The sequence below is a fragment of the Mytilus galloprovincialis genome, chromosome 3 (genome assembly GCF_965363235.1).
Source record: "Mytilus galloprovincialis chromosome 3, xbMytGall1.hap1.1, whole genome shotgun sequence".
NCBI lineage: Eukaryota > Metazoa > Mollusca > Bivalvia > Mytilida > Mytilidae > Mytilus > Mytilus galloprovincialis.
Window position 1 is genome coordinate 107,536,825 of NC_134840.1, and position 16,363 is coordinate 107,553,187.

Genomic DNA, 16,363 nt, shown 5'->3' on the forward strand with positions numbered 1-16,363 from the left:
TGAGGATATGGCAATTAATACAAATATGTGGTCATCTGTAATACATTTATTTCAAACCTATCAATCAAATCATATGTCATTGCTTGTATTCAATGGAGCAAAGTAATTGTTTTGCAATCTTCTGCGATAGTAAAAATATCTTGGCACTTTAAAAGTCATTTTGATATTATTTTGAAATGTCTTACACCATCCTTATAATTATTTTACGCTACATGCTGCTTTAATGAAAACATGAGTAGAACATACACATAAACAACCCTTTTTTAACGGTTTTTAAAATCCAACTGACACGTGAATCCATGCTTTTTACCATAGTAAAATATGAGATAATTTATTACATTGAGTGTATTTATTTCTAAGTCCGTTTAATCAAGTTTAACAATTTTGAACATCATCAAACCTTAAAAGACAATGACTCTTTATCTGTACTTGACCAACAGTTCTCTGTACCAAAATGATATACTGAATGCTACTATAGTCATGTCTCATGCAGATTATGAATTGTCTAACATTGCGTTTAAAATATCTTACCAAGAAGTCGACTCCTCTTGGATGTCTCTAAAAAAGAAAATGATGTGTCTAATGTAGAAGAATAAAATTGGCTCAGCTTGATTAAACTGCTGAGGTCGAACACTCAACAATTAGGGTAAGTATATACACATTATCTTACCGTCTCTACATTTCTAGGAATATGATTGGTTAAAAGCAAACGCGTGAAGACCGTGTATATTCCATATAAGACTTTAATACAAAAACAAGAAGATGTGGTATGATTGCAAAGGAGACAACTCTAGTCTTATTCAACAAATTAAGATAGTCGGTAAAATAAATTCGCAACATAGTGTGATAGTGACGCTCTCATCCAATATGGAATTTACTGACCCCGTATATATCGTATTAGGTCACTAGCACACAATGTAACTAATAATATTCAAGCTTGGTACTGCTTTAATTTTTTTTTTATTATTATTAAAATATTTCATACAGCATAAGTTTCTGAAACAGAATGAATGTGGTCTAAGAACTTAAATAATTGAGATTGGAAATATACCTACATTGTATTATGATCCAATATTCCAAAACAAAATACATGATTAGATTCAGCATATCAATGAAACCGAAAATTCGGGACAGTTTGGACTTCAATGTCGACTGGCTCGATAACGGGATCCAAACTCCAAAATTTATACAAAAGGCTTGATTCATTATATTAAAGATCACCATATTTTCAATTTTCAAAAGCTTTACAAAGATTAATTTTGAATCCCGATTTGGACTAATTTGAATGTTTTTTTCATTGAGTTAAACCATTTAAATTAATATTTATAGTGTGTCTTTCTATGTTGTTATGTTAAAACTACTGTTCCGGGTTCTGTGAAGGTTGGCGTCAGTTGAAACGTTTAAGTCAGGAACCTGCTGTTCAGTGAATGTTGTTTGTTAATGTTGTTCATAAGTGTCTCCCGTACTTTGATATTTATCTTTTGTGTTCTTTCTATACAAGTTTAGTGTTTGATTATTGAGAAAAATAATGTTTGCTTACAAACATTGTAAATGCCTGCAAAAAAAACAACGTTTGTTGGATATTCCTGAGAATTAATAGCTTCTGTCCAACTTTCGTAAAATTTCACAAGGTTTGACAAAATTATTGATATTCAAAAAACGTTTAACCATATATTGAACCTAAAAGTTGACGCCGCCGATGAAATCTTAGTTCGCTTTTTCTTTTTCTTTTTTCGTCATAGTTGTCGCAGTCTCGGCCAAAATTCAAAGCACATATCAAATCTTAGCTGATTATGAATTGTTTTAAATAGATAGAAAGTTAAAAGAATTCCCGAGAGATTTAGACTTTGACTGACAGAAAATGAACAAATATATAATACGGTACCATTTGATCGAAAATCAATTTCGTCATTTTTGTTCGCAATTACAAGGTTTTGAAGAAAGATTTACAAGACTGATGTGCTTCAAACAAGATCTTTTTAATTTATCGAGATTTAAATATTTTTTCACCAAAATTCAAGTGTACGCACCGGCGTTTTGACGTAAACATAACTACGCGCCTACTCACATAAACCCATGCACAAATATGAACATGGATGATCACCTACCACATTTGGACATACGTTCGTCAAGCTTTTGAATCTTAGTGGCCGTCCTTCCTTCTGCTTCTCGACTTGAATCAATGGCATGCATTGTTCTCTCTGTATTTACTTTCAACTTTCTTTCTACTGATCTTTTACTTGACTTTACAGCCATTAATGTTCTCTTTGTACTTTCTTCAATTTTTTTAATTTTTGAAGCAGTATGTCCTGCTGATTTCGTACTTGAATTTATTGCTCGTAATGTTCTCTTTGTACTTTTACCGATTTTCTGTATTTCGATGGTCGTACGCTCTTCTGCTTTCTGACTGGATTCTATATGTTTATGCAATCCTGATACACCCTGACAATAGAAAATATAATACCGGTTTAAAACGCAAAGAAACAATTCGAATCGAAATTTACGTATGCACACAATATATTTCAAGATTCAAACCGCAAATTTCTAGATTCAATATCTTATACTTGAAAGACCATTGTAAATCAAATGTTGTACCTTAAAAAGAAATATTTTGCATTTTAGTTTTATTTAACACTTAATTTTAACCACTGAAGCATAGCTGATATAACTGTTTAGTTCATTTTCCTATAAAAGCCACATCAATTTAATTTTTTTTCCTATACTTTTATCTGACAGTTATAAGAATTCGTCAAAACTTAGATTCGTTATAATATTTATCAAATGTAACAGGCTTAAAATTTTGATAAGCCAGACGCGTGTTTCGTCTACATCAGCGTATAGCACCGACGTACGCCGAGCGTGTTCAAAAATCATGTACGCTTCCTATACACTAGTAATTTTTGCGCATGCAACTTGTCAATCATATCTGTATCGTGTGCATAACTAGTTTAGGGCCTACGAGAAGCGCATATAAGCGTTTATCGGGTATGAAGTATTGTAACGTATATTGGCGTATGTCTGGTGTTTGTCTAACGCAGATGAAATTGTTGCTACGAGGGAAAAAAGTCACTCAAACGTTTTTGAGACGCATGCCAGTCGTGCATGGGATGAGTGCTTTCGGCGTGCTTTGGATGTGTAATTATTGATTGTTTCACTAGTTTGAACTACTCCTAGATACACTTGCTCTTGTAAATTCACGCACATATTCTGGACGCCAATCTTTGCTCCTTTATTATGGTGACCCTCTGCTGTTGTTTTTTATTTGGTCGGGTTGTTGTCTCTTTGACACATTCCTCATTTCCATTCTCAATTTTACATATGCTATTTTAAATGTCAGAGCAATTTTCGTTAAATGTCTTTAGGTCACCGTGTCTTACCAACAACATATAGTACGTCAAACGCTACAGCTAGAAGAAAATGTTGATGCTGCATAACATTTCCTTGAGTTATAGCGGTTACCAAGCGTATACCTCTGCATTTCGACGTACTTCAAACTTGTGCAACGTGCGTCTAGCGATTTCTAAGCGTTTCCCTTGCGTACACCTTACGTATACGGATTTAGTCAATTTTCTCTGTATGTCTGGTGCACGTCGGTCTATACGCCAATGTGTGACGCCGGTATACGACTCATCAGTGACGCTCAGGTTAAAATAGTTAAAAAGTCAAACGAGTATAAAGTTGAAGAGAATTGAGGATCCAAAAATTCCAAAAAGCTGTGCCAAATATGGCTAAAGAAATATATGCCTGGGAATAAAAACATTTAGTATTTCGAATAATTCCTACTTTTGCAAACAGTTAATTTATAACGTTGCACAAACAGATCTGTATAATAAACTATGGTATTTTAGGTTGTAATTTTTGGCCACCAAAAACATATGGACTGTATAAACAATTTTTAAACTGTCATTTCGTTCAAAGTGAGTAATTGTAATCAGAGGTGCTTGGCCATTAAGCCAGTGAATTATTTGATTAAAGTTATGAGATCAATTTGATGGGAATTTCATATTCAATTTTCGAACATGTTTTACTCGTTGGTGTAAGGGTTTAGTAGGGGACAAGTAACCGTGATTGTAACGTTTCGGAATTAAAAGGAAAGTCACAATTGATAGAAATTGTAAATCAATCAAAAGTTACCTGTAATACTTGTTCTTGCAAAACAGTTTGCTGCAGCTGTTTGCAAATACTTTCATCCAATGGTCGTTTCTCCGCATCTTTAATTTTAAGTTGCATGTCATGGGTTTTCCCATATACTTGAGCTAATGCCAAAAGACATTTTTCAATCTGTGCTTTATAAGTCTGGTAATCTTTGCTTGAAATTTCACCTTTAGCTGCATGGCAGCACTTGTTTCGCATATTAATCAGATCTTCAAATGCATTCCTCTCAATTGATCCTTGCGGGAGAATGTTTGTAAAATTGAATAATAAGCACCTACAAAGCGTCAAGTCTAACTGCTTAGTAGCAATATTTGGATTCGCAAAATGGTCATTTATCGTATGTGAACACGTTGGTTTTGAACGCACGTGTACGTTGCATGGAATGTTCCGTCCTTTTGTATCTAGCAGAATGCCCAGCTGTGATTGATAGAGTATTCTACTTTTAGGTTTATTTACAGTTCCATACTGACACCGACAGCAACCACCATAATTGTAGCATAAATGATAAATCTCATGTTGGTTGTTTTGTATGAAATCTTTTAACGTGGTACCTTGTTTGGATAAATAATAATCCAACAAATCCCAAGCTGCTTCGTTGCCATTATCGACAATTAATGTCATACAACGATAAAAATTGTCACGTGGTGATGGATTCATCGTGTAAATCAATTAATAAAGCGTTATAATTGGCACGTGGTGCTGGAACCAAAGATAAAATTAATGTCATAGCGGAAGAAGGTGTCGCGTGGCATTGCATTTTTGTAATAAATTAATGTCATACAGCATTAGAAACTGCCATGTTAGATGGATTGATGATTAAAACGAATTGCAGACAGCTGTAGAAGTTGACACGTTGCGTTGGATTCGTGGTTTATTTATATAGAGCGTTAGAAGCTACCATGTTCGGATGAAATCATGGTCTGAATAACATCTCAACCAAACTGCAAAATGACATTATAAAGTAATGAATTAATCTGTTTATTCCTTAAATATGTATTTTATGTATTTTATGACTCCCCCTAAAAAATAAAATACTCTGCAGAGCTTGATACGACCTCAGAGTTTTAAACAGCTCGAGCAAGTATTGCCACAATATCCACAAAAAGGCATTAAGTTAGTATCTGATGCATAATTTTTTATTTTCACTTCTTTGTGCTATGAATATCAAAATATTAATTTTGTAAAAAAAATAATTCTCTATTTAAACAGTATATACCTAGCAACAAAATTATTTTCAGTTAACGGTGTATAATATTATTGTAACTGGCATAATATTTACAAAGTTATTGTCATTTTTCTGAAATTGTCTAACATTTTTCAGTAGTATAATACTGTTTATTTTATTATTCATCCCTTATTTTATTTTATTTTATTGATGTTGAATTTTTATTATTTGTTCAGTGTTTTTTCACTTATGTTAATATGTCTTTTGATTGAGTTAAACTATTTCAATTGGTATTTTATAGTTTATTTTGCTATGTTGTGATGTTACACTATTGTTTCAAATAAGGGTTATGGTTTTGTACAATCAAAACGTTTAAACCCGCTGCAATTGTTTGCACCTTTGTATTGACAACAATGTATCAGCAAAACAAAACAAATCCTTATTCAATTATCTGCTGACTTTCTTTTACATATGGAATTCTGTTCTTTTATATACAGAATTGGAAACACAACATACCTCAAAAGTAAAAGTAAGGTTGGTAAATTTCAATCTTATCAGAGAATAATTCGGCTCTTCTGTTAAGGTCTTGTTAGTACAATTGGTTTCTTTTATATTTGGCGGCTAGCAAACTTAAATTTATTGCAGATACTTTAGTTGATAACATAGACTTAATACGAGCCTATGCATGGAGATTGACAATGATCTATATATCTTGGATTACAGCATACAACCTAAATGAAAAGTAAGTACCGTTAAAAATTATCATGAACTTTCATAACAAATCCATTCTGTCTTTCAATAAAAAAAAAACCCGAAGAGCAATAACTAAATGTCAAACAGACAAACACATCCATAGACATAAATAGTTACACATATGTATAAAAGATTCCAGAAAAAAACTTATTCTTGTAAGTATTTGGTATTCGTTATAAATCCATTTTGGTTATCGTTCTAATCGTATCGAAATTAATATGTATCTTTGGCTTTCAAATTAATTTGTTTCTGGGTTCTTGATAAAGGTAAATCAAATTAAATCTTGAACGCACCAAGTCATGCAAGTATTAAGAGTAAATGTTCCATGTTTCCAAATCCAGTAGTCTTCCTTTTGTCTCGACGGAGAAGTGTTCATAACATGAGGAATATTAGTCGTGTTGTATATGTTTTTTGACGATAAGAACTCACAAGAAGGTTTGAATGATACGACTGATTTAATGTTGATAAACATTAATCTCTCAAAGTTTAGTAATTCTGAATTCTGAATGGACATTATTTTAAAATGTGAAGATTTTTAGAATCGTTTTTACTTCATGCTTCGAACAAAGGTGAACGCTCCGAAAACAAGTGTTTAAAAACAGTTTAATTAGAATCTTATATAAATGCAGCGACAATTATTATCTTCAACATATCAGCGCACAAAGCTATCATATACAGGGCAACGTCTCGAGAAACTAACAAATTAAATTGATAACAAACAATCAATGACATTAGACAATTATTTCTATACATTGTGGTAAAATGTTAATCGTCAATACTTTACAATATGTAAAATAATCATAAACATCATAGTTTTACTTCAATATGAATTATCAAAAAATTGTGATTTTGAAATATTTTTACCAATCTATTGTCTTGTTCGCCCTTCGTGCTTGAGAGTTTCTTTCTATTAAACTGTTCTCTTATAGTCTAATTATCCAATTATGTTATAGATCATGCATATTTTAAGGTTTTACTTGTCGTAGAACACACCGAGGAACCGAGGAGTGTCAGGATTGATTAAATGAAAGACCGACCGTAATGATTAAGTGCGAGCGTTAGCGAGTACTTATCATAATGTAAGGAATTATCATTCTCTTACAAACTTAGAATAATGAAAAGTGCTCATCGCTCAAATGATCTCTTGGTTGGTTGTATTCAAGAATTAGTTCCATTGTCAGTGTATATGAAATGTTTATAATTGATGCATGACTTCTTTTGCAGCATTTCATTTATGGTCTTGTTTTAGTGATTTCAGGACTTTCATAAAATTTGGGAAAATTTTTAAAAAGTGTGTTATAGACAAGATGTTAGGTGACATTGCAGTTTAAAGAAAAGGTAGAAATTGGAAATGTTTCCTGATGGTGAGTATGAGTGTAAATCAAGTAAAAAAATAGCGGGATATTGTCTTTTTTTTCGATTACAGTTTCAATCAATAAATACATTTGAGTTACAATAGATTTTAGTTCAAATCCAATATTTCGGTCCGGCTTTTTAAATCAAATTCCATTTCATTATGCCAGGAAAATGTTCTAAATAAATGCATTTAAAAGTTTATAAAATATTCAAAACTAAAATAAAATTCCTAGAATATTGAAAATATTATTTCTTTTTTTTTTGTTTATTTTCTTTTATAAGTAATTTGAATTTATATTTTCATAATAACTTTAGAGGTACAAATTTTACTGCACCAGTTAACTTCAATTTGTTTTGATTTTTTTTTGTTTGTTTCACAATTTGCAATAAACTTATTCTAATTCAACTTTTAGTTAGTTTTAACCACTATGTTAAATCCTTTTAATCTAGTAAATGTGCTTCGATGCAGTTATAGGAACTTTTTGTTTTGAACTATAATTAGACCCAAATAGTAGGATAATCGATAGCTTAGAATATAGCAAAGTTCTCTCGTCCAATGAAATTGTAGGATTCTGTGTTTCTTAATTGTGAAGAATGAATGAAATCATGTTAGTAGAATAGGATTAACCTTAGGTTTAGGCCTTTTTACAGCACACACCAAATAGTTTATATGAATGAGTTACAAATGCCCCAAAGCACATTTATCAGCTTTAAAGGATTTGTGATGAATTCAGATTTAAAGTTTAATTTTAAAACAATTAAACAATTAAATTAAATTAATATGAAGTTTTAACGTATTTGAGAATATTTAAAATAGCTTCAAATTAATACTGAAACAAAACAACTTTTTTAAACAATGCAAGACAAAAAATATTTATCTTTTTAGCTAAATATACTATTTTAAAATTTCAGATAATTCGAAAAAGGAAATTAGCTAAAATAATTCAAAAGCGTTGGATTCTAAAAGTTTCCTGACAAAAAATAGTAGTAACTGCAGTAGCGGATCAACATTTTTTTAGAAAAGGGGGAAGTGCATTGACTATAGAATGAGGGTGGCCTGCTGCATCTATGCTTCAGTGAATCCCTAAATTATCAACCAAAAGTTTCCAATAAAAGAGGGGCGGTGTCTTGCTTTCTTAAATCTTATCCATAGAATTGTTCTAACAAAGACTTTAAAATAAAAAAAAAAATTCCTCGCTAAAATTTTATATGATTTACATTCATACTCACAATCAAGAAACTTTTCTTACAAGTTCATTGTACTGTTGTGTCATCTAATGTCTAAATCACAATCTTTAATATTTTCCAAAATTAAAAAAAAGTCCTTACATCACTAAAACTTATCCATAAATGAAATAGCTAATAAAGGAAGTCATGCATTAATTGCAAACATTGCACTGACAATCGAACTAATTTTTAAATAGAACCAATCAAGATATCATTTTATCCTTGAGCACTTCACTATATTCTAAGTTTGTAAGAGAATGAAAATCCCTTTCTTCATGATAAGTACTCGCTTACGCTCGTACTTGACTATGAATTAGAACATACTCACCCCGTCTCGTCCAATGAAAAGTCAGATTTTCCCCCTCTAATTTTCATAGTACATGTCTTTCCATGCACTATGAAATGCTTTACATGAATGACTTTTCATTGTAAATTAATTATGAAAGTTAACTCTAAATAACTGCACTAACGAAGTGTACAATTCCCTGAGGCATTTACTTGGGAAAATACTACTGATTAAAGAAAAGATTAAATATACAACGTATTTAATTTTGCAAATTTTCAAACCTTTTCTAGTCATACACTTATAAATAATAAACAAAAAAATGAAATTGGGGTAACTATGCAGGTAAAATGATATTAATTTAATTTATATATCGTACATAAAAGGTGATTTTGCTAGACTGATGATATATAAAACAAAGTATTTCTTTAAAAAAAACACAACACATGTAAATTTTTTAATGAAAAGTAAGCATCTAATATTTAATGGTCTGAATTAAAACATTTATACAATGAGCATCATGAGTTTTATTAATATAAAAAAAATCAAAATCCAAAAAAAGGGATTGATATAAATTATGTGTTTTTTTTTAAATAAAAAAATCACATAGTATATAAGTATTAAATTTTACCTTAAGCTTTGGTCCTCACTGACTATTTCAGTGCTATTTCATTCAATCCATTGAAACGATCATTACCTATGTTTTACATTCACTCATTATAAAAAGTGAACTCTAATTAAGGTTTGACTATTACAATGGGAAAGGATAATTTTGTAAGGTCACACGAAAGTGTGAATATGTTCTAAATTGGTCAGATAATACTTAGTCATGTTTTATGGAGATTTAAGCCCTCGGCTTCGCCTTGGGCTTAAATCTTCATAAAACATGACCAAGTATTGTCTAACCTATAAGAAAGGGATTATCATTCTCTTACATATACTAAGAACATGATTTACATTTATTCTTCACAATTAAGAGACACCAAATCCTACAATTTCATTGGTCGAGAGCACTTTGCTAGTTTTTGGTGGGGTTCGTGTTGTTTATTCTTTAGTTTTCTATGTTGTGTCATGTGTACTATTGTTTTTCTGTTTGTCTTTTTCATTTTTAGCCATGGCGTTGTCAGTTTGTTTTAGATTTATGAGTTTGACTGTCCCTTTGGTATCTTTCGTCCCTCTTTTGCTATATTATAAAGATAAGGTTACAAATATTTGAGCAAAATCTAAACAATCTATTGCAAATAGTGTACTACTTAAAGGAAACCATAATCGCGTTAAAATATTGTCTTTATAATATTTGAACATAAACAAAAATAACAGTATCATCTTAACACAAAGGTTATATCTTAATATTGAAATTCGATACAGATTTGCAAACCTTATTTGTGCAAAATACATCTTTGTGAAACATTCTACAGGTTCTAAAAACTGGTGAATGCAAAGAAATTGCTACATGTGTAGCAAATATCTACAATTGTTTTAATACAAATGAAACATGTTTCTTACATAATTCTCTCGACAAACAGAAAATATGACAATATTCATTCGCATATTTAGTGTTTTCCACCAAGCATGTTAAACATGGATAGACGCCATGCCATTTTTAAATGACGCAATGCCCCTTTTGTGTCTTAATAAATGAAGCCAAGCCCTTTTTTTTACTTCTTTTGATGAAGCCATTATCTCGAAACCTCCCTAAATAGAAGCCTTTAAATAAATAAAATGTCATGCCCATTGGCATTTCAGTTGAAATTGTTACCTGAATGTGTAACTCTCTAATTAACTGACAATTGGATACAGTTGAGTACCTTGCCTTTGGCAGTTTTATCACCTCTGCTAATTAGGAGATTTAAGATAATTAAACAAACACTAGATATCATATACAGAATGAAAATGTCCACGTGTTATCCATTTGATTATGTACAGTACGTACACCTGAAAAACTTTATTTAAGTAGGCATAAAATTAAAATAAATTGTGAAACAATTTTAAAGGTATACATATATAGTTTTTGACTAAATTAGTAAAAAAAAAGTGTTTTGTTTCATCGGAATATGGTCAGTAGGAAATTTTAAAGACATTCGTATTTGAACATAGACACTTCCTGTTTTCCTTCTTGTATTTATAATCCTCCTAAATAGAGGCACTTAACAAATGCCTTTATTTTTAGCAATTATGGAGGAAAAAAGTAACTGTTATCAACTTAATACCTTCTGCAATGTATGCAATGTATTATTGCATCAATATATCATCTCCTGTTCTACCTAGTTTTTAAACTCCTTACTTAGGAACACTTTGGTGTGCACTAAAAAAAAACTCTTTTTGTACAACTTTTTAAATGAGACTAAATAGCTTCAAACCAACAACTGTTAATAACCTCTGCAATGTATTATTGCATCAATATATCATCTCCTGTTCCACCTGTTAGATTTTTTTAAAATATACTTAGAAGCACTTTGGTGTGCACTTAATATTTAAATGAAACTAAATAACTTTCAGCCAACATCAAAAACATGTTCAATAATTTCTACATATGGTTAAAATAAGGTTAAAATACAACTTACATGTATGTTCCATATAGTGATTACTAAACTGGTATAATACCTTATACTTTTTTGTTTTCTGCAGCATACTACAGGTGCCCTTTTGTTAATTTTTCATACACTCTAGCGCTGTAGGTGTCTTTTTTTATGATTTTTGCGCGCTCTGGATGCTTTTTTTCAATTAAGTTACCATGCCCTTTTTGTGTGATAGAGAAAACACTACATATTTTCAATAGATATTACTTGACATCTACGATTGAGTTTTTGAAATGATTTTTTATTAGAAAAGTAACAATGTCTTCCTCTTTTTCCAGAAGTGCCCTACGAAATTAGATTTATAACCATGTGTGTACTCACAAGAGTAAAACGACGGAATCAAAATGTAGAGCGGTACCTGCATCACTTGAGATCACCCCCGTTTTTAGGGGGTTCGTGTTGCTCAGTCCTTAGTTTTCAAAGTTGTGAGTTGTGTGCAGTTGCTAGTCTTTACTGTACCTATGTTTAGGACTTGTGAGTTTGAATTTCCATTTGGTATCTTTCCTTTTTACGTAAACACACTATTGGTGTTGTCACTGGTTTCGCAAGACGAGTTACTATTCACTTGTTCTCACTTTACCACAGTATGAAAAAAATACTTTCACTCAATACCTTTTACAATGTTTTAATTAAATTTTAAATAAAATAATTAACTCTTACGTGTGGTTTTTCAATATTTTATATGAACTAGCTGCTTCTCTTTTCCACGTCGTCTAGATAAATAGGCAACTTCGTACCCTATTATCAGCTTGATATGATATTTTTAGAATACACTCATAGCTTCTCATTGTATTTATATATACATGATCTATGTAACTGAACGCACATATCCTCTATAGACACATGACAGATAAGAAGATAGTTGAAATGTTAATTAAACAAAATTATGTAATTTTGTTATCGGGTAAAAGGGGAGTACCAGGCGGTAAAATCATACTTTAGATTTAACATACCTTAACAGTCCCTTTTAGGTTACAATAAATCATTAGATGTTATGGGCACAGCAATTTTTTAAATGATAACATGGTATTCAGAATTTAGAGTATGGCTTATCTTGATTGGTCGATATGTGCGCCCATCATTTTCTATTATAAGGCTTCGTGCACTCTGCATTATACCAGGACAAATAAATCATTTGCCTTAGCCCTATCGGAACTGAGATGTCTTTTCAACGCTAGGACGAGACACGTATTTTTAAATGCAACATTAATAGGCATGGGAGATGAGTAGAACTTACATTAGGAAAAGCCACGGGAACCCATATTGTTTGGAATAAAAATTACTGTCCGAATAATTTTTCTTTATTTCTAGCAAGGTTTCGTTAAAAAAAAAATCAACTTTATAAAGTATGTATCTTCAAAAAGGTTATCATTATGTTGCCTATGGGGAAATTAATCGTTTATTACAATCTTTACGATAAAGTCAATAAGCAGTAATTATTTCATATGTAAGATTTAATCTGATTAGAGATAATATATGTTTACTTTGCATTAAAGGTGATGTGTTTGTTTTATTTTGTAATGAAATCATATATAAATATAGGTATTCATCTTTCCCGTGACAAAAATATCTCGTTTTATTCGTTATCAACCTATCTCTTGCTTATAACTATGAATCTTATATCATATATAACCACTGTGATGTAGTGTCGTTTTAAGGCTTGTTTCATAATAAATAGATAATTCGAGTAATATTACGAATTATAGTTCGAGTTCGGTTAGAAGTTCGAGTATCAGTTTGAGTTCAAAGTCCAGTTATGTTTTGATGATGAAGTTAAAGTTGCGATTCGAGATACATTTTGAGCTTCATTCGACTTACCCTGAAAATTGGAGTCAAATTACTTCGAGAGCGAATTCGAGTTGAACTTCGATTTAGAATTATATTTAGAGTTTGGACAAAACTAAACTGCTTTAATTAAGTATATATCTATTGATTTCAAAATAGAAATTTTGTCTCTGGTATACAACTGTCTCTTTGGTAATCATGCCACATATCTTTATTATATACCTGTCTTACATAGTTTTAAAGATTATTTAAAACCACTGGAACTTTCATACAATTTCATTTAAGGGCAATTACACATTTAAAAGTCATTATGGGGTTTCAGCCATTATGTATGTTGGAGCTCTTGTATAACTGATAATGTTTGTTATTTACAATTTTTATCTTTCTATGACAGTCTTGTAAATTTGTACAATTATAGAATTGGTCATCAAATAAATTGTTTTAACGGAAACCACTTCTCCAACGACTCATTAAATTGGTTCGGTCATATTGGCGTCTTTCTATATCCTTTTTGCTGATTATTTTAGCTGTATACAGTCGTCGTCTATATATTGTAGTTCTAAATATAAGTTCCAAAATCACAAAAAGTCGTCAAAAGTCGGCCTTTAAACGACAGTTCATCCAATGGTTTGGGTAAGTCAAAAACATTTTTGTAGGTCCTGTATTGGTGATAATTTGTGGCGTTATCAGTTTCAATCATTTTCGGAATAATTAAAAAAAAACAACAGGAACCAATTATTTACTAAGGAGTCATCTGATAATTATAGTGATTAGAAAGTAAGGGCCCGGGATATTGGTATTTTTAACATGTTTGCCCCTTTCAGATTTTTAGTATCTATTGTTATTTTCAATTTATAACACAAATTATGAATTATACTCCTTACTAAATGTAAGAAATTTGTTGTCTGACTGAGGAGAAAAAACCAACAACTTTATATTCTTGATGTGCTTTGAGGATCATTCAATCTATGTTGAGTTGAAATTGGTTTAGAAGTTACAGAGTAAATTATCCTTAAAAAGTACACGATGGACAAGAAAATGAGAAAAAAGAATCGCCGATTACTGCTATGATTTCTTATTATATTATCCAATTGTTTCAGTTGTTTGGAACTTTTGTAGATCTTAAAGTTCAGAAAGGAAACGGAGAATGTGTCAAAGAGATAACAACCCTACCAAAGAGCAGAACACTTTCTAAGGCCACCAATGGGTCATCAACACAGCGAGAAAATTCTGCACCGGGAAGCCGATTTCAACTGGCCCCTTAAAAATGTGTACTAGTTCAACGACAGTGGACGTCACACTAAACTTCGAAACATATATGAACCAAAATTTAAAAAAAAACATAGTGGACTTTAAAACGCCAGATGTTCCTGACTTGTGCATATGCAAATCTGCGGCGTTGTTAAACATGTTTTGTGAGATTTCAACCCTCCCCCTTTACCTCTAGCCAATGTGAAATAAACAAAAACACAGCAATACACAGTAAAACTCAGTTTAATAGAAATCAGAGCCGATGTTATGATTGATAAATGAAAAAAGTAAGCAAAATCACACTGATACATAAATTAACAAGGACTACTAGTATTTACTGATATGCCAGCAGCAGACCTCAATTAAACTAATTGAAAGATTATGTCTTCATCATATGAAAATCAAGCACAATCCTTCTTGTTAGGGGATAGTATCATACAATCATAAAAGGAGTAGGTCCGGTAAGGGCCGATTTTGGCCTCAAATTTCAGGTTCATCTAACGAAAGTTTTGGGATACTGTTTAAACACTTAAGTGTCTATTTCAATTAATTCGATTAGTTTATGTGAAAGATTTTAACTGATTTAGTCATTAAAAACGCTCTGATTCAAGCTTAAATATGAAATATATCAAATATGCAAAAAAAGTCACTTTTCAGATGGTTTTTATCAAAAATGAAAGTGACCGCATCCGTGTTCAACCTCAACCTTTATATATGTTTTGTATTATCATCAAATACAACTTACATTTCAATATTATGAATGAACACGAATGCGGCCACTTTCATTTCAGACGGAAACCGTCTAAAAATTAACCAAATGCTTAAATTTTGAAGATTTCAGTAATTAAGCATGACTTAATGATGCTAGTACGCGATATGAATGCATTGTATTGTCAAAAACAACTCATATTTATTTAGCAGAAGCATTTTACCTTCCAAAATATAGCTTAAAGATTACATTTTCACAATTTTGTAAAACTGCTATGTTTTGGGGCCAAAAAGGGGTCTTACTGAACCTACTCCTTTATGAGAAGAACATAACCCGTATCATGCCAACAACTGGTTTTAGAATAAATGTGTTTTCGACTCAAACATCCTATGAGTGAATCAATATTATTTCCAAAAAAGCCACCTTTATTGACATGACAACAGTATGATAACTATATCCTCTCTGAATGAATCTGTTTCAATGCTTGGTTAGCTTTTAATGTGAATGACGACAATACTGTGCATATTATAGAATATAACAATAAAAGACTCAATGTGGAATACCTGAACGTATAAGTTGTCTTGCACATTGATTTATATTCACGATTGATGTCCTTAACCGTTTACGAAATTTAGTGAATATTTTGACAAGTTTGTGATATCGAAAACGCTGGCGTAATAATTTTGCAGTAACACAGAGATTTCTATCGTTAAAATCAAAAACTTTGTTTAATACACGAGCGAATCGTACAAGTTGAGATATATAAACACCATAAAATGATGACAAGAGAAAGTCACCATCTAACAATAAATCATTTCTTTTATCGTAAATTTTGGAATTAAGCTTCCCCTTAAAGATATAGATATCACGATTCAGGAAAGGTCAGTGTTCATTGTTATTATTAGTTTTATTTAAAGTCAGTTCAGCAGGATAAATCTCTTTAGTGTACATACTGAAGTCGTCATTATTGGGTTTATTAAATATTTGTATCAGATGTTGTTTCGATTGTTCTTTGCTGATTTCAGTCATCAAGTGTAATTCGTAAAAATACAGAAACAGGTCCGCAATAAGTGAAATGCAGTTAGTCCCCATTGGAATTC

The 16,363-nt window shown here is 31.2% G+C and overlaps 1 protein-coding gene across 1 annotated transcript in view; it reads right to left on the reverse strand.

The window, feature by feature from the left end:
- The window catches only part of LOC143066872 (uncharacterized), a 74,277-nt gene that overhangs the window by 9,105 nt on the left and 48,809 nt on the right, over nt 1-16,363 (reverse strand). Inside the window, exon 4 of the mRNA XM_076239683.1 lies at nt 532-558. Within this exon, the coding sequence (XP_076095798.1) occupies nt 532-558 (27 nt within the window). The remainder of the gene's footprint in view (nt 1-531; nt 559-16,363) is intronic.